Genomic DNA, 22186 nt, shown 5'->3' on the forward strand with positions numbered 1-22186 from the left:
TGTAAGGTACGCCTGTGTCCTCCACAGACTCCACGGGGCATTTGATGAACTGGCACGAGGCACAACTCGTTCTCACCGAACCAGACCTCAGACGCCGACGGTGCCTAGAAGCCTCACTAATCGCCGTCACCGACACTATAGAACACAACACTGGAAACTACAAAATTTCAAAAACATTGGCATACATGATACTTAAGCAGCACCAACCCAACAACACAGGAGTCACATGATTTCATCGTCTACCCGTCCTCATCATAGGTAGAGGTTGTTTTGATAAGGACCTGCCTCGCATGGGCCAGTAGGCCTTCTACAGTGTTCCTCCATTCTTATGTTCTTCTGACATTCCTCAGGTCACGTGCGTCACATCTCACTCTCCGCGTATATATATAATGTCTTTCTACCTCTGTATGTTAGAAGTGATCAAGGTCCCAGGACCGAAACGTTTTCTAATAAATATGTTATAGCGTTTGCTTACGTGTCTTTCTAAACCATATATATATATATATATATACACACCAATAAATGCATTAATTGAGACTAAACTATGACTTTACTGAAATATGCTAGGAAGATCATATGGGTAATAAACCAATGTTTAGAGAGGATGAGTTCATTATCACTAAAAGTATGATCATAGACTCACATCCAGGGAGGAAAAAAAAGGAAACAAATTAGAAAGAAGATACTCCCTCTACAGGTGAAAGCAAATCACAGAACTTCTCAAGAGGTTCCAGGTTCTCTCAAGAAACAATGGTTACAAACGTGGTAAACTTTGAGCTCAGACTGAAATGCATTATATATTACAAGAGACTGAGGAAGCAATAAACCATTAATGAAATTTAAAAAAATCCAGCATACTTTTTCATACAGAGCAAAAACCACGTCTATTGTTGTGCTCTTGTTTAAAAGTAGATGACAAATAAATCAGGGTAATACTGAAGTCACAGTAACTATAAAAACTAATTAATCAGCTAGTAAATGTTTCAGTTGCGCAGAAACTGATGCAATGTAAAGCGTGGGGAAACGAACGCCCAGTTTAGAGGAGATAGTCTGTCTCAGAATTCATATGAGAAAATGAAATATGCAGACATTACTTTAGTTATACAGATACCTAAGTGTTGCACATGTATCTTACTTATCAACTTGTCGGTATTGTATACTATTGTCATGATCACTTAATTATGCAGTGTTGTTAAAATGACAGACTGGCAAGACATGTGTTTTTTTTTATTATTATCACACTGGCCGATTCCCACCAAGGCAGGGTGGCCCGAGAAAGAAAAACTTTCACCATCATTCACTCCATCACTGTCTTGCCAGAAGGGTGCTTTACACTACAGTTTTTAAACTGCAACATTAACACCCCTCCTTCAAAGTACAAAGTAACTGATCACTTGTGAACCACGAGGAGCCAACAAGACTACCCCAAAGATTTTGCCTCTGTTGTAGAGGAATCTTGAGTTACCCCCCAGGTTGTTCTTGATCAGCAGGTCTTTGGTGTTTTCACTGAACTGTCTGCTGCTGCCACTCATTGCTGAACCGATCATGCAGTGCGCATTGAATTGAATTGCATTTTATGAAGCGCTAAACCGGTGTTGGTTAACCACTGTAATCGTGAAAAGGACACTTAACTTAAGCAGCCAGGTTGGTATTAAGTAACCATTAAAGAGAGTTGATCCATGAGCGGGAGGCTGCGAGAGTGATGAACCCTGGAACCATAACTAGGTAGTTATGGACAAGTTAATTCAGAAGCGCCACACGAGTGAACATGTCGACAAAAACATAACGCGCCATTATTGATATCCGGTAAGAAACTGTAGCATCCCCCAGTGTTCAGAAAACTAGACGAATAACCAGAGAGGAAAATGTATTTCTTCACTTCTCCCCGGGTGAGAGACGTAGAGGTCATTTGGTATGAGGGAGGCACGAGAGGATGGAAATTTGATTCCCTGGTGTGTAATTTCCGTGTGGCCAACACTGGGTAAGGCGTCTGCTGCTGCAGCAGCAACCCAGCCTCACGCACTCCCCACAACACTTCCTCTCCTCACACATTACTCAGCCTCACGCACTCCCCACAACACTTCCTCTCCTCACACATTACTCAGCCTCACGCACTCCCCACAACACTTCCTCTCCTCACACATTACTCAGCCTCACGCACTCCCCACAACACTTCCTCTCCTCACACATTACTCAGCCTCACGCACTCCCCACAACACTTCCTCTCCTCACACATTACTCAGCCTCACGCACTCCCCACAACACTTCCTCTCCTCACGCATTACCCAGCCTCACCCACTCCCCACAACACTTCCTCTCCTCACACATTACCCAGCCTCACGCACTCCCCACAACACTTCCTCTCTTCACACATTACCCAGCCTCACGCACTCCCCACAACTCTTCCTCTCCTCACACATTACCCTGCCTCACGCAATCCCCACAACACTTCCTCTCCACACACAATACCCAGCCTCACGCACTCCCCACAACTCTTCCTCTCCTCACACATTACCCAACCTCACGCACTCCCCACAACACTTCCTCTCCTCACACAATACCCAGCCTCACGCACTTCCCACAACACTTCCTCTCCTCACACAATACCCAGCCTCACGCACTCCCCACAACACTTCCTCTCTTCACACATTACCCAGCCTCATGCACTCCCCACAACACTTCCTCTCTTCACGCATTACCCAGCCTCATGCACTCCCCACAACACTTCCTTGCCTCACACATTACCCAGCCTCACGCACTCCCCACAACACTCCCTCTCCTCACAATACCCAGCCTCACGCACTCCCCACAACACTTCCTCTCTTCACGCATTACCCAGCCTCACGCACTCCCCACAACACTTCCTCTCTTCACGCGTTACCCAGCCTCACGCATTCCCCACAACACTTCCTCTCTTCACGCATTACCCAGCCTCACGCACTCCCCACAACACTTCCTCTCTTCACGCATTACCCAGCCTCATGCAATCCCCACAACACTTCCTTGCCTCTTACATTACCCAGCCTCACGCACTCCCCACAACACTTCCTCTCCTCACACATTACCCAGCCTCACGCACTCCCCACAACACTTTCTCTCCTCACGCATTACCCAGCCTCACGCACTCCCCACAACACTTCCTCTCTTCACGCATTACCCAGCCAGGCGCTCCCCACAACACTTCCTCTCTTCACGCATTACCCAGCCAGACGCACTCCCCACAACACTTCCTCTTTTCACGCATTACCCAGCCTCGCGCACTCCCCAAAACACTTCCTTTCCTCACACATTACCCTGCCTCGCGCAGTCCCCACAACACTTCCTCTCGTCACACATTACCCAGCCTCACGCACTCCCCACAACACTTCCTCTCCACACACATTACCCAGATTCACGCACTCCCCACAACACTTCCTCTCCACACACATTACTCATCCAGTTTCTGAATTCTCCCTCCTTTTACGTTACGTTCTAGGAGGTTACAAATACTAAAGTCGTATAGCCACAAGCAAATAAAACGGGTGCGACGCCTCTGGCAGCCGGGTGGCTCGAAGATGCTCAACGCTGAAAGCTGGATGACTCGTACGGGTTTGGCGCATGGTTTTTTGAATATATTGTTATTAACGCTACGATCGGCACGTTTTCCACACGTGGTGTGAGGACGGATTTTCCTCTTAGTTTTTATGGGGCTTCTGAACCTCCCAGTTCCTTCATAGGTTCTGAACCTGGCAGTTCCTTCATAGGCTCTGAACCTGCCAGTTCCTTCATACGCTCTGAACCTGCCAGTTCCTTCATAGGCTCTGAAGCTCCTAGTTTCCTTCCTAGGCCCAGAATCTCCCAGCTTCCATCCTAGGCTCGGAAGCTCCATGCACCTTGCTTGTCTTTGAACTTCCCAACCTTCTTCATAAGCTTTGCACCTTCCAAGGCTCTTCAGCTTCCTAAACTCTGCACACCTTACTAAGCTCTTCAGCTTCTTTACGCTTCATCTTCTATAATTAGCTTCAGTCTCACCTTTCCCAGAGCAATTAAGTTGAAAATGGTGTTTCCACACCAGAAGGTGATGATACTCGTCGTCACTTGTTCTCTCTAGACTGGAATATTGCTGTGTCCTAACAATCTCGCTGAAGACAAGAGACTGCAGACCAGGAAAACGTAAAGAAACCCTCCACGGCTCCTATAAATTCAGTCAAGCATCTGAACTACAGGGAACGCTTGAAAGTCACTAGAACTGTACTCTTTGGAACGTAGGCTACAAAAATACATAATCAACTGTGGAGAACCCCACTGGATATAAGTCACTTTGCCTGACATTTTTTGGGGGTTATTCTAGGTAATTTACACTGTATGATAATTTTACTTATGTGTACCTGTGCCTAAATAATATAGTACCTGAAATCACACTAAAATCACAAAGAAAAGCAAGAGGTTTGGCAGACGGTGCAAAATACTTACAGTAAAAAGTAGTGAACTGATGAATATGCTAAGAGATAATAAGTGTACAAACACGGAATTAGGAACAAATCCCTGGTTGTCTTCAAGATGGAACTTGATAAGTTGCTCAGGTCACTTTCTGTTCAGACAGGCTGTGGTGCCTACACTCAACTCCGTGCTACTAGTACCAACAGCCTGGTTGTCCAAGCCATCCACCGGGAGGCCTCGTTTCTGATCTGCCTACGGGGACGTTGACCCCCGGAACGAACTTCAGGTATACCCCAGGTATGTAAGTAGCTTGCATGGAGGACATAACAGGGTGGGCAGGGAGCCACACCCTGCAGCAGGTTGTCACTACTCGTGGCAACAGGGTGGGCAGGGAGCCACACCCTGCAGCAGGTTGTCACTACTCGTGGCAACAGGGTGGGCAGGGAGCCACACCCTGCAGCAGGTTGTCACTACTCGTGGCAACAGGGTGGGCAGGGAGCCACACCCTGCAGCAGGTTGTCATTACTCGTGGCAACAGGGTGGGCAGGGAGCCACACCCTGCAGCAGGTTGTCACTACTCGTGGCAACAGGGAGGGCAGGGAGCCACACCCTGCAGCAGGTTGTCATTACTCGTGGCAACAGGGTGGGCAGGGAGCCACACCCTGCAACAGGTTGTTACTACTCGTGGCAACAGGGTGGGTAGGGAGCCACACCCTGCAGCAGGTTGTCACTACTCGTGGCAACAGGGTGGGTAGGGAGTCACACCCTGCAGCAGGTTGCCACTACTCGTGGCAACAGGGTGGGCAGGGAGCCACACCCTGCAGCAGGTTGTCACTACTCGTGGCAACAGGGTGGGTAGGGAGCCACACCCTGCAGCAGGTTGTCACTACTCGTGGCAACAGGGTGGGCAGGGAGCCACAGCCTGCAACAGGTTGTCACAACAGGGTGGGTAGGAAGCCACACCATGCAGCAGGTTGTCACTACTCGTGAGGCAACAGGGTGGGCAGGGAGCCAAACTCTGCAGCAGGTTGTCACTACTCATGGCAACAGCGTGGGCAGGGAGCCACACCCTGCAGCAGGTTGTCACTACACGTGGCAACAGGATGGGCAGGGAGCCACACCCTGCAGCAGGTTGTCACAACAGGGTGGGCAGGGAGCCACACCCTGCAGCAGGTTGTCACTGCTGGTGGCAACAGGGTGGGCAGGGAGCCACACCCTGCAGCAGGTTGTCACTACTCGTGGCAACAGAGTGGGCAGGGAGCCACACCCTGCAGCAGGTTGTCACTACTCGTGGCAACAGGGTGGGTAGGGAGCCACACCCTGGAGCAGGTTGTCACTGCTCGTGGCAACAGGGTGGGTAGGGAGCCACAACCTGCAGTAGGTTGTCACTGCTTGTGGCAACAGGGTGGGCAGGGAGCCACACCCTGCAGCAGGTTGTCACTACTCGTGGCAACAGGGTGGGTAGGGAGCCACAACCTGCAGTAGGTTGTCACTGCTTGTGGCAACAGGGTGGGTAGGGAGCCACACCCTGCAGCAGGTTGTCACTGCTGGTGGCCTCAGGTACCAACGTTCATTTCCTGTGTTGCTTGTGTCTGCTGCATCGACCTGTCCTCCCCACCACTACCTCCACCCTTGATACCTCCACCCTTCCTACCTCCACCCTTGTTACTTCCACCCTTGCTACCTCCACCCTTGCTACCTCCACCCTTGTTACCTCCACCCTTTTTTCCTCCACCTTTGTTACTTCCACCCTTGCTACCTCCACCCTTGCTACCGCCACCCTTGTTACCTCCACCCTTTTTTCCTCCACCTTTGTTACCTCCACTCTTGCTACCTCCACCCTTGTTACTTCCACCCTTGCTACCTCCACCCTTGCTACCTCCACCCTTGTTTCCTCCACCCTTGCTACCTCCACCCTTGTTTCCTCCACCCTTGCTACCTCCACCCTTGCTACCTCCACCCTTGTTACTTCCACCCTTGTTACCTCCACCCTTTTTTCCTCCACCTTTCTTACCTCCACCCTTGCTACCTCTACCTTTGCTACCTCCACCATTGATACTTCCACCCTTGTTTCCTCCACCCTTGCTACCTCCACCCTTGCTACCTCCACCCTTGTTACCTCCACCCTTGTTTCCTCCACCCTTGCTACCTCCACCCTTGCTACCTCCACCCTTGTTACCTCCATCTTTGTTTCCTCCACCCTTGTTACTTCCACCCTTGTTTATTCCACCCTTGCTACCTCCACCCTTGTTACCTCCACCCTTGTTTCCTCCACCCTTGCTACCTCCACCCTTGCTACCTCCACCCTTGCTACCTCCACCCTTGTTACTTCCACCCTTACTACCTCCACCCTTGCTACCTCCACCCTTGTTTCCTCCACCCTTGCTACCTCCACCCTTGTTACTTCCACCCTTGGTACCTCCACCATTGTTTCCTCCACCCTTTTTTCCTCCGCCTTTGTTACCTCCACCCTTGCTACCTCCACCCTTGCTACCTCCACCCTTGCTATCTCCACTCTTGCTACCTCCACCCTTGCTACCTCCACCCTTGTTTCCTCCACCCTTGCTACCTCCACCCTTGTTACCTCCACCCTTGCTACCTCCACCCTTGTTTATTCCACCTTTGCTACCTCCTCCCTTGTTACCTCCACCCTTGTTACCTCCACCCTTGTTACCTCCACCCTTGCTACCTCCACCCTTGCTACCTCCACCCTTGTTACTTCCACCCTTACTACTTCCATCCTTGCTACCTCCACCCTTGCTACCTCCAACCTTGCTACCTCCACCCTTGTTACTTTTACCCTTGCTACCTCCACCATTGTTTCCTCCACCCTTTTTTCCTCCTCCTTTGTTACCTCCACCCTTGCTACCTCCACCCTTGCTACCTCCACCCTTGCTACCTCCACCCTTGCTACCTCCACCCTTGTTTCCTCCACCCTTGCTACCTCCACCCTTGTTACCTCCACCCTTGCTACCTCCACCCTTGCAACCTCCACCCAGGTTACCTCCACCCTTGCGACCTCCACCCTTGTTACCTCCACCCTTGCTACCTCCACCCTTGCTGCCTCCACCCTTGCTACCTCCACTTTTGCTACCTCCACCCTTGTTACTTCCACCCTTGCTACCTCCACCCTTGTTACTTCCTCCCTTGCTACCTCCACCCTTGTTACCTCCACCCTTGCTACCTCCACCCTTGCTACCTCCACCCGTGCTACCTCCACCCTTGTTACCTCTACCCTTGCTACCCCCACCCTTGTTACCTCCACCCTTGTTACTTCCACCCTTGTTACCTCCACCCTTTTTTCCTCCACCTTTGCTACCTCCACCCTTGCTACCTCCACCCTTGCTACCTCCACCCTTGTTACTTCCTCCCTTGCTACCTCCACCCTTGTTACCTCCACCCTTGTTACCTCCACCCTTGTTACTTCCAACTTTGTTACCTCCACTCTTTTTTCCTCCACCTTTGTTATCTCCACCCTTGCTACCTCCACCCTTGTTACCTCCACCCTTGTTATCTCCACCCTTGCTACCTCCACCCTTGTTACCTCCACCCTTGTTACCTCCACCTTTGTTACCTCCACCCTTTTTCCTCCATCTTTGTTACCTCCACCCTTGCTACCTCCACCCTTGCTACCTCCACCCTTGTTACCTCCACCCTTGTTATCTCCACCCTTGCTACCTCCACCCTTGTTACCTCCACCCTTGTTACCTCCACCTTTGTTACCTCCACCCTTTTTCCTCCATCTTTGTTACCTCCACCCTTGCTACCTCCACCCTTGCTACCTCCACCCTTGTTACTTCCACCCTTGTTACCTCCACCCTTTTTTCCTCCACCGTTGTTACCTCCACCCACGTTACCTCCGCCTTTGTTCCCTCCACCCTTGCTATCTCCACCCTTGTTACCTCCACCCTTTTTTCCTCCAACGTTGTTACCTCCACCCATGTTGCCTCCACCCTTGCTACCTTCACCCTTGTTACCTCCCTTGCTGCCTCCACCCTCGCTACCTCCACCCTTGCTACCTCCACCCTTGCTACCTCCACCCTTGTTACCTCCCTTGCTGCCTCCACCCTCGCTAACTTCACCCTTGCTACCTCCACCCTCGCTACCTCCACCCTCGCTACCTCTACCCTTGCTGCCTCCACCCTCGCTTCCTCCACCCTTTCTGCCTCCACCCTCGCTCCCTCAATCCTTGCTACCTCCATCCTCGCTACCTCCACCCTCGCTACCTCCACCCTCGCTACCTCCACCCTTGCTACTTCCACCCTCGCTACCTCCACCCTTGCTACCTCCACCCTTGCTACCTCCACCCTCGCTACCTCCACCCTTGCTACCTCCACCCTTGCTACCTCCACCCTCGCTACCTCCACCCTTGCTACCTCCACCCTTGTTACCTCCCTCGCTACCTCCACCCTCGCTACCTCCACCCTTGCTGCCTCCACCCTCGCTACCTCCACCCTTTCTGCCTCCACCCTCGCTCCCTCAATCCTTGCTACCTCCACCCTCGATGCTATCCCACCACACTTGGAAAATAAGTCACGAAAGGACTTCCTTACATTTTACAGTTTAAGCTAAATTATAGTTCCCACAAATGTATAACATTATTTATAAAATTATGGTTTGCAATTATATAAAATTATAGCACACTTCTCCACTATACATATTACAATGCACTGCAGAAACCTGCATAACACCCAGCCTCAGTTATCTTCCTCCTCCTTACCCTGCCTCAGTTATCCTCCTTACCCTGCCTCAGTCATCCTCCTTACCCTGCCTCAATCATCCTCATTACTCTGCCTCAGTCATCTTCCTCCTCCTCCTTACCCTGCCTCAGTTATCCTCCTTACCCTGCCTCAATCATCCTCATTATTCTGCCTCAGTCATCCTCCTCCTCCTCCTTACCCTGCCTCAGTCATCCTCCGCCTCCTCCTTACCCTGTCTTAGTCATCCTCATCTCTCCCTCCTGCTACTCCTCACCTTCATTCCGTCACGTTTCTTCATCAGCTTCCTTGAGAGATGAGTTTTCATTTTTTTTGTCCCGCCAGTAATTGCTGAAACTGGTGTAAATCTCTCTCCTGTGTATGTACCAACAAAGAAAGTGGAAGACGCGGATAAAACACCCTATTTGTGTATTTAGATGAGTGTAACTATGCGTCTAGGTGGTGTATCTGCGTCTAAGCAAAGCTCCAAATTATGTTAATACGTGGATAAAGCGAAACCATCTCCATATTTTATTTCAGCATTAATTGGCTCTTTGTTGAGAGTTTGAGGTCAGAGACCTGATCAATGACGGTTTCCAGAGTTTTTCTTCCCTGGCAGCCTGGCCTGGAGGTAAATTTTCCGTTGATTACCTGGTCAACCAGGCCGTTGTTGTTGGAGGCCTGTTGGCTGACATGCCCCTCACGACGGCTTGTTTGATCTGGCACCTTTTAGAGAACACTTTAAGACCAGTGTAGTAAAGGCCAGGAAAATGATTGGATAGATTACGAAAAGTTTCTTATTTAAAGAAGTTGTGCCAATAATAGTAATGTAATCAGTACTATCACGACTCCGTAATGTTGTGTGTCCAGTCTGCCTTTTAAGGAATGAGTGATAGATTTCCAAATATGGTTTACTGCCAGCGTAGAGTAAATAAAACCTTGAAATCACTGAAAATGAATCATAGGACTTGGAATATATTTTCTGGAATGGGGAAAAGAGATGCCTATCTGGATGTTCCGGGGGTCAGCTCCCCCGCCTCTCTATCCATGACCAGGTCTTTCGGTGGATTAGAGCCTGAAGAAACAGGCTATTACTACTGGCTGCACGCAGTCCAACGTATCAGCCACAGTCAAGCTGATCAAGTACTGACTTTAGGTATATATCAGGTTTCCTCTTGAAGATAGCCAAGGGTCTATTGGTAATCTCCATTATGTGTGATGGGAGGCTGTTGAACATTCTTGGACCCCTAACACTTAGTGTGTTATCTCTTAGTGTACTCACGGCACTCTGCCTTTATTTGGGAATATGTTGCACCTCTGTCGAGTCGTTTGCTTTCAGAGGGAGTGATTTGGAGATTTGGAACCAGTTCCTCTAGGATTTTGCAGGTGTAAATTATGATGCATCTTTCTCCCCTACGCTCAAGGAGTGCAGGTCAAGGTACTTTAAACGTTCCCAGCAATTAAGTTGCTTTACTAAATTTATTCGTTCGGTGAGGGTTCTCTGTACACTTTCCAAATCTGTAATTTCGCCTGGAAAATACGTAAGGGTCAGGTCCCCTCTCTGCACATTACTATAACTACATACTGGGGGGGGGAGAGATAGGAGAAAGTGTAGAATAATCTTAATGAAAAGCAAATGTGCCGTAGGTACAATTAAATAAGACTGTTGCAACATCCGTGTGGCAACACACTTCATCCTGCTACCAACTAATAGATATCAAAAATACTGCGGAAAAATTATAGATGTTTCCACTATCGACTGCGACCGCCAACTGGTACCAGATCAGCGTGGCTGTGCAGGCATGCGGGCCGCTGGCAGCAATAGCGTGGGCGATCAGACAGCAAAGAAACGTGGCATTAGGTCAGACTGCGTGGATATAAAAATCCCTGGAGAGCTGTGACAGGTGCGTGACTACTGAGTGCAGAGGCTCGTGCACACCACCACCTGAGTGACGCCAACCTCTGCGAAATTTAATTAAATAGGCTGCCTCTTGACTCTCACCTGCATCCTACCCTTCACTCTCACCTGCATCCTTGCCTTCACTCTCACCTGCATCCTTGCCTTCACTCTCACCTTCATCCTTGCCTTCACTCTCACCTGCATCCTTGCCTTCACTCTCACCTGCATCCTTGCCTTCACTCTCACCTGCATCCTTGCCTTCACTCTCACCTGCATCCTTGCCTTCACTCTCACCTGCATCCTTGCCTTCACTCTCACCTGCATCCTTGCCTTCACTCTCACCTGCATCCTGCCCTTCACTCTCACCTGCATCCTTGCCTTCACTCTCACCTGCATCCTTGCCTTCACTCTCACCTGCATCCTACCCTTCACTCTCACCTGCATCCTTGCCTTCACTCTCACCTGCATCCTTGCCTTCACTCTCACCTGCATCCTTGCCTTCACTCTCACCTGCATCCTTGCCTTCACTCTCACCTGCATCCTGCCCTTCACTCTCACCTGCATCCTTGCCTTCACTCTCACCTGCATCCTTGCCTTCACTCTCACCTGCATCCTACCCTTCACTCTCACCTGCATCCTTGCCTTCACTCTCACCTGCATCCTGCCCTTCACTCTCACCTGCATCCTTGCCTTCACTCTCACCTGCATCCTTGCCTTCACTCTCACCTGCATCCTTGCCTTCACTCTCACCTGCATCCTTGCCTTCACTCTCACCTGCATCCTTCCCTTCACTCTCACCTGCATCCTTGCCTTCACTCTCACCTGCATCCTTGCCTTCACTCTCACCTGCATCCTTGCCTTCACTCTCACCTTCATCCTTGCCTTCACTTTCACCTGCATCCTACCCTTCACTCTCACCTGCATCCTTGCCTTCACTCTCACCTGCATCCTTGCCTTCACTCACCTGCATCCTTGCCTTCACTCTCACCTGCATCCTTGCCTTCACTCTCACCTGCATCCTTCCCTTCACTCTCACCTGCATCCTTGCCTTCACTCTCACCTGCATCCTTCCCTTCACTCACCTGCATCCTTGCCTTCACTCTCACCTGCATTCTTCCCTTCACTCTCACCTGCATTCTTCCCTTCACTCTCACCTGCATCCTTCCCTTCACCATCACCTGCATCCTTGCCTTCACTCTCACATGCATCCTTGCCTTCACTCTCACCTGCATCCTTGCCTTCACTATCACCTGCATCCTTGCCTTCACTCTCACGTGCATCCTTGCCTTCACTCTCATTTGCATTCTTCCCTTCACTCTCACCTGCATCCTTGCCTTCACTCTCACCTGCATCCTTGCCTTCACTCTCACCTGCATCCTTGCCTTCACTCTCACCTGCATCCTTGCCTTCACTCTCACCTGCATCCTTGCCTTCACTGTCACCTGCATCCTTGCCTTCACTGTCACCTGCATCCTTCCCTTCACTCTCACCTGCATCCTTGCCTTCACTATCACCTGCATCCTTGCCTTCACTCTCACCTGCATCCTTGCCTTCACTTTCATTTGCATCCTTCCCTTCACTCTCACTTGCATCCTTCCCTTCACTCTCACCTGCATCTTTCCTTTCACTATCACCTGCATCCTTGCCTTCACTCTCACCTGCATCTTTCCTTTCACTATCACCTGCATCCTTGCCTTTACTCTCACCTGCATCCTTGCCTTCACTCTCACCTGCATCCTTGCCTTCACTCTCACCTGCATCCTTCCCTTCACTCTCACCTGCATCCTTGCCTTCACTCTCACCTGCATCCTTCCCTTCACTCACCTGCATCCTTGCCTTCACTCTCACCTGCATTCTTCCCTTCACTCTCACCTGCATTCTTCCCTTCACTCTCACCTGCATCCTTGCCTTCACTATCACCTGCATCCTTGCCTTCACTCTCACCTGCATCCTTGCCTTCACTCTCACCTGCATTCTTCCCTTCACTATCACCTGCATCCTTGCCTTCACTATCATTTGCATCCTTGCCTTCACTCTCACCTGCATCCTTGCCTTCACTCTCACTTGCATCCTTCCCTTCACTCTCACTTGCATCCTTCCCTTCACTCTCACCTGCATCCTTGCCTTCACTCTCACCTGCATCCTTGCCTTCACTCTCACCTGCATCCTTGCCTTCACTCTCACCTGCATCCTTCCCTTCACTCTCACCTGCATCATTGCCTTCACTCTCACCTGCATCCTTCCCTTCACTCACCTGCATCCTTGCCTTCACTCTCACCTGCATTCTTCCCTTCACTCTCACCTGCATTCTTCCCTTCACTCTCACCTGCATCCTTGCCTTCACTCTCACCTGCATCCTTGCCTTCACTCTCACCTGCATCCTTGCCTTCACTCTCACCTGCATCCTTGCCTTCACTCTCACCTGCATCCTTGCCTTCACTCTCACCTGCATCCTTGCCTTCACTCTCACCTGCATCCTTGCCTTCACTCTCGCCTGCATCCTTGCCTTCACTCTCACCTGCATCCTTCCCTTCACTCTCACCTGCATCCTTCCCTTCACTCTCACTTGCATCCTTCCCTTCACTCACCTGCATCCTTGCCTTCACTCTCACCTGCATCCTTTCCTTCACTCTCACCTGCATCCTTCCCTTCACTCTCACTTGCATCCTTCCCTTCACTCTCACCTGCATCTTTCCTTTCACTATCACCTGCATCCTTGCCTTCACTCTCACCTGCATCCTTGCCTTCACTCTCACCTGCATCCTTGCCTTCACTCTCGCCTGCATCCTTGCCTTCACTCTCACCTGCATCCTTGCCTTCACTATCACCTGCATCCTTGCCTTCACTATCACCTGCATCCTTGCCTTCACTCTCACCTGCATCCTTGCCTTCACTCTCACCTGCATTCTTCCCTTCACTATCACCTGCATCCTTGCCTTCACTCTCACCTGCATCCTTGCCTTCACTCTCACCTGCATCCTTGCCTTCACTCTCACTTGCATCCTTCCCTTCACTCTCACTTGCATCCTTCCCTTCACTCTCACCTGCATCCTTGCCTTCACTCTCACCTGCATCCTTGCCTTCACTCTCACCTGCATCCTTGCCTTCACTCTCACCTGCATCCTTCCCTTCACTCTCACCTGCATCCTTGCCTTCACTCTCACCTGCATCCTTCCCTTCACTCACCTGCATTCTTCCCTTCACTCTCACCTGCATCCTTGCCTTCACTCTCACCTGCATCCTTCCCTTCACTCACCTGCATCCTTGCCTTCACTCTCACCTGCATCTTTCCTTTCACTATCACCTGCATCCTTGCCTTCACTCTCACCTGCATCCTTGCCTTCACTCTCACCTGCATCCTTGCCTTCACTCTCACCTGCATCCTTGCCTTCACTCTCGCCTGCATCCTTGCCTTCACTCTCACCTGCATCCTTGCATTCACTCTCACCTGCATCCTTCCCTTCACTCTCACTTGCATCCTTCCCTTCACTCTCACTTGCATCCTTCCCTTCACTCTCACCTGCATCTTTCCTTTCATTCTCACCTGCATCCTTGCCTTCACTGTCACCTGCATCCTTGCCTTCACTGTCACCTGCATCCTACCCTTCACTCTCACCTGCATCCTTGCCTTCACTCTCACCTGCATCCTTGCCTTCACTCTCACCTGCATCCTTGCCTTCACTCTCACCTGCATCCTTGCCTTCACTCTCACCTGCATCCTTGCCTTCACTCTCACCTGCATCCTTGCCTTCACTCTCACCTGCATCCTTGCCTTCACTCTCACCTGCATCCTTCCTTTCACTCTCACCTGCATCTTTCCTTTCACTTTCACCTGCATCATTCCCTTCACTTTCACCTTTGCCCTTCTCTCTTACACGTACCCTTCCTTCTTGCGTCCTTGTCTTGCTCCTTTCGCTTCGCTTTTCACTGCTCCTTTCACTATTCCCTTCCCTGCTCAACCGTTCTACCTCCCGCGAACAAATTAGTTACCGACAAATTGTAATAATGTTGGTAGAATTACCGACATTATGTTCGGTAAAAGGACACTAATGTGACTAATTCGACATTTTTTTTTGTGGCAACGTTTCGCTCTTCAGGAGCTTGGCAAAGCTCCTGGAGAGAGAAACATTGCCACAACAAAATGTCTCATTAGTTACACGTTAGTTCCTCTCTCCGCCATAATATGATGTTCAATGGTGACAAATTTTAAGTGTTTAGAACTTGAGAATATGGGAGGAGTGAAGGTGTGACTACGAGAACAGTGTATAGAACACACGTACAACATATCCCCGTACAACGTAGGGAACACGTGAAATGCTTAAGAACAATTAATAATTGTCAGAGGATTTGTCATTAGGAAGACGCAAGAAGGCAAACGCAGCAAATGCCACGAGAATGACAAAGTGGATTATGAGAACTTTCAAAACAAACGAGAAGCAACACCAGGGATGGTACTGCTCCTTTCTAACTTCTTCATTCTCTCTCTCTCTCTCTCTCTCTCTCTCTCTCTCTCTCTCTCTCTCTCTCTCTCTCTCTCTCTCTCTCTCTCTCTCTCTCTCCTTTTTATACCTGTTAATGGTCCCGGGGGTCGTTGTCCCCTCAACTCGGTCTCAGACCAAGACTTCTGAACCGAAGAAGAAATATTACACGATCAAAAATCAGTAAGAAAGTGTGGGAAGTCAAGCTTTACCTGTCACCTTAGTTAGGTGTTCATGACACGCTAGGGAAAAAGATGGAATCCTACAAGAGTGCAGAACGTTTAACAGGCTTCAGCAGGCTTCCTGAGCCGTGTCTTTTCTCCAATACTTTTAATCTCCCATAATCTCTTTACCTTCCGCCCTCCCTTCCTCCCCAACTCCTTCGTGTCCCTCTTCCCCGATACCTTTCCAAACACCACCCCTCCCATTGCCCTTCCCCTCTCCTTCCTGCCACTCTTCCCTTTTCTCCCCGCATCTTCACTCCCCTATCTTTCTTTCCCCTTTCCCTACTGTCCTTCACTCTTCCCTCCCTTCTCCCCCCCTGCACCTTCCCTCCCCCACCCTGCACCTTCTCCCCCCCTGCACCTTCCCTCCCCCACCCTGCACCTTCTCTCCCCCACCCTGCACCTTCTCCCCCCCCTGCACATTCCCTCCCCCACCCTGCACATTCCCTCCCCCCCCCCTGCACCTTCCCTCCCCCACCCTGCACCTTCCCTCCCCCACCCTGCACATTCCCTCCCCCACCCTGCACCTTCCCTCCCCCACCCTGCACCTTCTCCCCCACCCTGCACCTTCCCTCCCCCACCCTGCACCTTCCCTCCCCCCCTGCACATTCCCTCCCCCACCCTGCACCTTCTCCCCCCCCTGCACCTTCCCTCCCCCACCCTGCACCTTCCCTCCCCCACCCTGCACCTTCTCCCCCCCCTGCACATTCCCTCCCCCACCCTGCACATTCCCTCCCCCACCCTGCAACTTCTCCCCCCCCCTGCACATTCCCTCCCCCACCCTGCACCTTCCCTCCCCCACCCTGCACCTTCCCTCCCCCACCCTGCACCTTCTCCCCCCCCCCTGCACATTCCCTCCCCCACCCTGCACCTTCCCTCCCCCACCCTGCACCTTCTCCCCCCCCTGCACATTCCCTCCCCCACCCTGCACCTTCCCTCCCCCACCATCACTCACACCCACTTCATCAATCCTCTAACTTTACTTCACATTTTCAGCATTTCTCGGGTAAACTTCCTTCAACATTTCCTCCTGAATTTCCCTGTTCTCTCCCATTTCTAACTTATTTCTCACTGTTCTCTCCTATCACCGTTCTAAACTAAATTGCTTCCATCACTCAGGCAAGTGCCGCTCTCTTCATGACACGTGTTTCATTAATGTATCCTCTTTATTACTAAGTTATTAGTGGCGGGGCCCAGGGGGGCGGTGACCCCCAGAACCCTCAACAGGTAGTGATCGCTGAGATTTACACCTTCTGGAGTTAGGTATTATTAAAGGTTTCAATCTGAAAAATTTCTGATTAATATTCTTGTACTGTGCATTACTATCATCGATGATCAACTAGGCTGTTATAGATATTTGGGCCAGAGGGACGCCAAGGAATAAAGACCATCTGTTGCGAACCCTGAACTAATCCCTTTATTTATTTAAATATTTTGTATCTTCAATATTGTGTATATTTTATTATCATATAATTGTATATTGGAGGTATTTCCATTATTAACTAAACTGGAAATATCTTGCTTTATACTATTATTTAATTTATCCGGTTATTAAGTAGGATGTAACATTTTGTGTTCGAGAGTTGTGGTTGACTCTCCATAAGAGAAATTAATTAACTATCGGCTGACTGGTTTACCTGGCGGTGTCTACCGTACCACTGTGAGTCAACGTCATCACACCCCATGTTGTTGCTGTGGGGTTGACCTCACTCAGTTACTCGCTCACCTCTCATAGGAGACACATCAAGTTCTCTCCCCGGTGGGTGATTTACTTTATTAATTAAAGTATCACTTTCGAGTTGTCTCTTACTCTGGTGGATGAATGCTTCACCTAACTGAACAAGGCTTGGTAACTATGGTAGGTTACCTTGTGGTTGATGTTATTGGATGAAGATAGTACTAAGTCCCAACTTATAAGGTTGATTTATCCATATTAACATACTGGTTGAAATAGACCTTTTATGGTTAATGAAATTATACAAAATGTACGTACGAAGAGAAGTGTCGGAGTTAGACTCGTTATTTTACGTCCAGTGTCGTAACATTAGGTACGTATATATTTTGCTAAATAACTTTACTATTAAAGATTTTATATTTTAGCTATTTATTTTGCAATCCCGATGCAGGTGAGGGGCTCTTGATCTAGGGAATTGGATTTGTGCTCTGGTTCCCTGAATTGAGACTGAATGCCTATCTCCCCTCCACTTGCGCTGTGTAATCCTACGGGTTTAGCGCTCCCCCATTATTATAATTTGCAATCCCGAATTACATTACAACTTCTTGTTACAAAACCGGAAAGAGGCCAGCTGTTAAACGAGAACAAATTACCTTAACTCTCTACCATGCTCTGGAGACGTTTTAAGACAAGCTTTGCAACACTATTCAACACTATTTATACATAAGAGGAATTGCCAACAAGTCCCTAGCTGTCTTCCAGGAAGAACTTAAGTTCCTTAAGTCATTTTGTGGTTAGCTGGGCAGTGGTGCATACGTTGATCTACGTGCGGATGGCACCAACAGCCTGATTGATCACTCACAACCAGAAGACCAGATCTGGGAAGGGGCTTCGGGGGCAGTGGCCCCTGAAATCAGCTACAGGTAAATTAAAGGTAACTACGGGTAAAAACACATGCAGGCCATCAGTCAAGTAGGGTGGTAAGCTCTCGCTGGAGGATGACCAGGGGACGGAAGAAGGAATACCAGAGGTGTTGATGGACGCTAACACAATGTAAGGTTTGGTCTGGGCGACGCCGAAACACCACACTGATTGAGGAATTCCATTGGAACATGTCGCCAGCGGTGGAAATTAAGATTTTTTTTTTATCTGGTCCGGGGCCAGGAAGGTCGCGGCAAGGAAGTTAATGAAGCGAGGTGGTGTTGCCAGATTGTGTACGCTGGCCACCCTTGTGACCTGGTCACAGCTGCGTGTGCGCTGGCCACCCTTGTGACCTGGTCACCGCTGCGTGTGCGCTGGCCACCCTTGTGACCTGGTCACCGCTGCGTGTGCGCTGGCCACCCTTGTGACCTGGTCACAGCTGCGTGTGCGCTGGCCACCCTTGTGACCTGGTCACAGCTGCGTGTGAAGTTAGTAAATACGTATACAACTGGTAAACTTTAAGCTTGGTGCCCACCTAACTTAGCGACAAGACCTACCATTGAACACGACGAAAATATAACAAATCTTCTTGTCAGTATTAAAAGAATAAAATTAAATTACCTTTCCAAAATGACTTCCTGGCCTAAGTAATGTTATATTTGGAAGCTTCAGTGAAACCCACATCAGGGATTACTATGACACGGAATTCCGGATATCAAAATATAGAGTACATAAGTAACGGGTATGAGTAAGTCTATATAACACTCGCTTAGCTGCACACAGGTACTGGAACCATCTGGTGATATTGGTGAAGTATTGGTAATAACCACTGATGATATTGGTGAATTCACGTACTGGTAATAACCACTGGAATGCGAAAGAAAGAATAGAATAAACCATATAGTTACTATCACTCGATAATTAAGGTCCTGTGACGAGCCTGTGAGAGTTAAAGCCGATATATATATATATAAATAAACCTGAAGGAAGCGCTGAATGTTTGAAGTTGTCACTGGGGACGCCTGGAGGCTGCCAGGGTGAGCAACTCTACATCCCGGTCACGGGTATATCTTTTAACAGTTATCAGGTAGTCCCACTAACTTATTAAAGGTACGGATTGACTGAACTTTCAATTTGTTTAAAATACCGGCCGTCCTCCACCGAGGTACGGAGACTTGTAAAGGAAGAAACACTTTCACCGTCACAATCACTGTCTTGCCACAGACGTGCACACATTACCGCTCAGATGCTCCCTCCAAACTGCAATATCTTCACTCCTTATACTCAAGTCCGGCTAACCAGTTTCCATGAATCCCGTCATAAATATTACCTTGCTCACACTTCAACAGAACAGTCATAAAAAGCACTTGCCTCCCCTCCTATCTAATACGCTCGCACATGCCTATTGGGTGTTCAAGTCCCTCGCATACAAAACCTCTTTTACCCCCTCCCCCCACTCCTTCCCTCCACTACATATATATACAGACTCAAAGTTATCCTGTTTTGCTTCATCCTCTCTAAATGTCCAGACCACCTTAATAACTCTTCCTTAGCTACTGGATAATTCTTGTAGTAACAGTGTACCTCGTAATCTCCAAACTACAATTTCTCTTCGTAACATTCAAACCACACATTTCCCTCACACTACGTCTCCACTGCCTCCATCCTCCTCACTGTAACTTTTAAAGCCCAATCTTCACACCCAAACATGGCAAAGTTTGGCTCAATTGTATAGTAGTCCCAAGCTGGCTATGGTTTAGCTCTCTGCTGTTATAAATCAAATTCATAGACTTGGTTTATTTAATGTTCAAAGAACAACATAGAGCGAAGACAAGTATAGACGTCTGATTACTAAGAAGCTTTAAAAACTTTATAATGTAGATTTTGTGTTGAGGTTTGTATGATGGCACGCTGGTGTGAGCACTGGTGTGGGACCCAGCCTCGGAGACGGTAGCCTCCGGAAGCGGCTCAAAGTAGCTATGTGGGGTTAATTGTGTACACGGTGCATTGTGAGTAACCTTGTGTACGCACGGATTATAATTATATTATAATTATGGGGAGCGCTAAACCCGTAGGATTATACAGCGCATGTGGGGAGGGGGGTGGAAGGTATTCAGGGAATCGGAGTACAGATCCAGTTCCCTAGATCAAGAGCCTATCACCAGTGTCAAGGACCCTCCCTTCAGGGGTATGTACGCACGGAGATGCGGTCAGGCGGGGATTCGTACGTACCCAAGCACCTAGGCGAGGCCGTCTGGCAAATGGCCAAAGCGTGTGTAGCTCTTCAGGGGTGGAGGGAGGTCTTTACGAAGTGACTTGGCTGGCGTAGTGCAGTCTTCACTCAGTCCTCCGACCGCTGCATGTCATGGAGCTCTGGCAGCTGTTTACCTGTAGATGCTTCTGGGGATCATTGCACCCGCTGCCCAGTCTCAGAACAGGTCTCTTGGTTGACTTCCTAGTCAGACAGGCTGTTAGTGTTAGCGGTGCGTAGCCCAGCATAAGTACCATGACCCAGTTGATCGGGGACTAGTCAAACTCCCTGTTGATGACAGTTTTTGTCAGTTATAACATACATTGGAGAACATACAGTGAAGGTTTACAAAGTTGAACCGTCGAATCCTTCATAAGATTGAACCTTGAACCTACTCTTGGAAGATGTTGAACATAGATTGAAGTATGCAAGTGGAAGATAGATGTCAATAAAAGATATGCAAGTACGGCACCGGGGAAAACCAACCAAGGAACTTTTAAAAATAATGGATTCAAGTTAGATCAATTTAGATCAAGAAAATATATAGGAAACTACTGGTTTAGCAATAGTGTCGATGGGAGGAACAATCTTCTAAGTGGGGTCAGTGAAGCTGAAACTTGGGGTAGCTTTAAAAATAATAGGTGGGAAAAATATATATGTGAGAGAGGTTGGATTTGAGTTGGACTTGCCTATGCAGTGTGACATAATGTGCACTTTGTTATAATGTATTTAATTAAACTTACTATTTCTTCTACACCAGCTTAAGAGGCGCGTGAGTTTCCATGTCTCATAATAGCATGTTTATTTTTTCCCTATAATCTACCTTGTCCATAATTACTATCGCATTGAAGTCTAGGATCTTTCCTTAATTCATGGTATAACTTTAATCTTTGAAGACAGTTGTGTTGCAGAGGTCTGAGCAAAGCTCAGTCAAGGCAGATTATAGGGGGAAAATAACATATTAGAAGAAACAGGTACTGACGTGCCCCTTAAGTGGTAAGACTTAAAGAATAATATTTGGGTAATGGTGCTTGCTGGGCTCTCATGAGTGGATATTACAGTGGCTATTCCCCCGGTGGTGGGCCAATCCCCCCAGTGAGCACCATATAATGGGAAGATAAGAACCCTCACACCAACCCCCGCGGGGCTAGCATAAATGCGCTTTTCAATATATATACCTCTCAACATAGTCCATTTCTCTGAAAATGACCTATTAAAATAGCAACGTTCTTTAAGCACAGCTTCCTCTGTGGGGCTCACCGCGGCACAGTCGTGGGCAGAGGTCGTGAGTCTGGTGAGGAGTAATGACCATCTCGTTCCTGTAAGGTCGACCTAACCCTGGGTATCCCACTTGGTATCCACTTTACCAGCAAGGTATATACTAAGTATACCTCCGCAAGATACTAGTAAACAGGAAGCTTTTAAGGAGTTATTCGTGCAGGATAGATGGTAGGGGATTAGGTCCCAGCTGGTCGTCCCACCAGCAGGATAGAGGGTAGGATGGAGTGCCGGAGGGTAGGTTCCAGGAGATCATGCCACTAGCAGGGTGGTAGGTCTCAGTTCATTCACTAGTAGGATGGACTGCAGGAAGGTAGGTCCCAGGAGATCATCCCACTAGTAG

General features: G+C 49.1%; 1 protein-coding gene across 6 annotated transcripts in view; it reads left to right on the forward strand.

Annotated features, from left to right (window-relative positions):
• Cdep (Chondrocyte-derived ezrin-like domain containing protein) overlaps positions 1-22186 on the forward strand; it is a 628747-nt gene that overhangs the window by 88754 nt on the left and 517807 nt on the right. The window contains exon 1 of one of the 6 annotated variants that reach the window (XM_070086351.1): positions 17457-17576. The exons of the other annotated variants lie outside the window; for them this stretch is intronic. Within the exon in view, the coding sequence (XP_069942452.1) occupies positions 17541-17576 (36 nt within the window). The 5' untranslated portion in view covers positions 17457-17540. Of the gene's footprint in view, positions 1-17456; positions 17577-22186 lie in introns of those variants that run through there. 6 annotated transcript variants of the gene reach the window in all.

The sequence above is a fragment of the Cherax quadricarinatus genome, chromosome 18, assembly GCF_038502225.1.
Source record: "Cherax quadricarinatus isolate ZL_2023a chromosome 18, ASM3850222v1, whole genome shotgun sequence".
In the NCBI taxonomy this organism is placed as follows: domain Eukaryota; kingdom Metazoa; phylum Arthropoda; class Malacostraca; order Decapoda; family Parastacidae; genus Cherax; species Cherax quadricarinatus.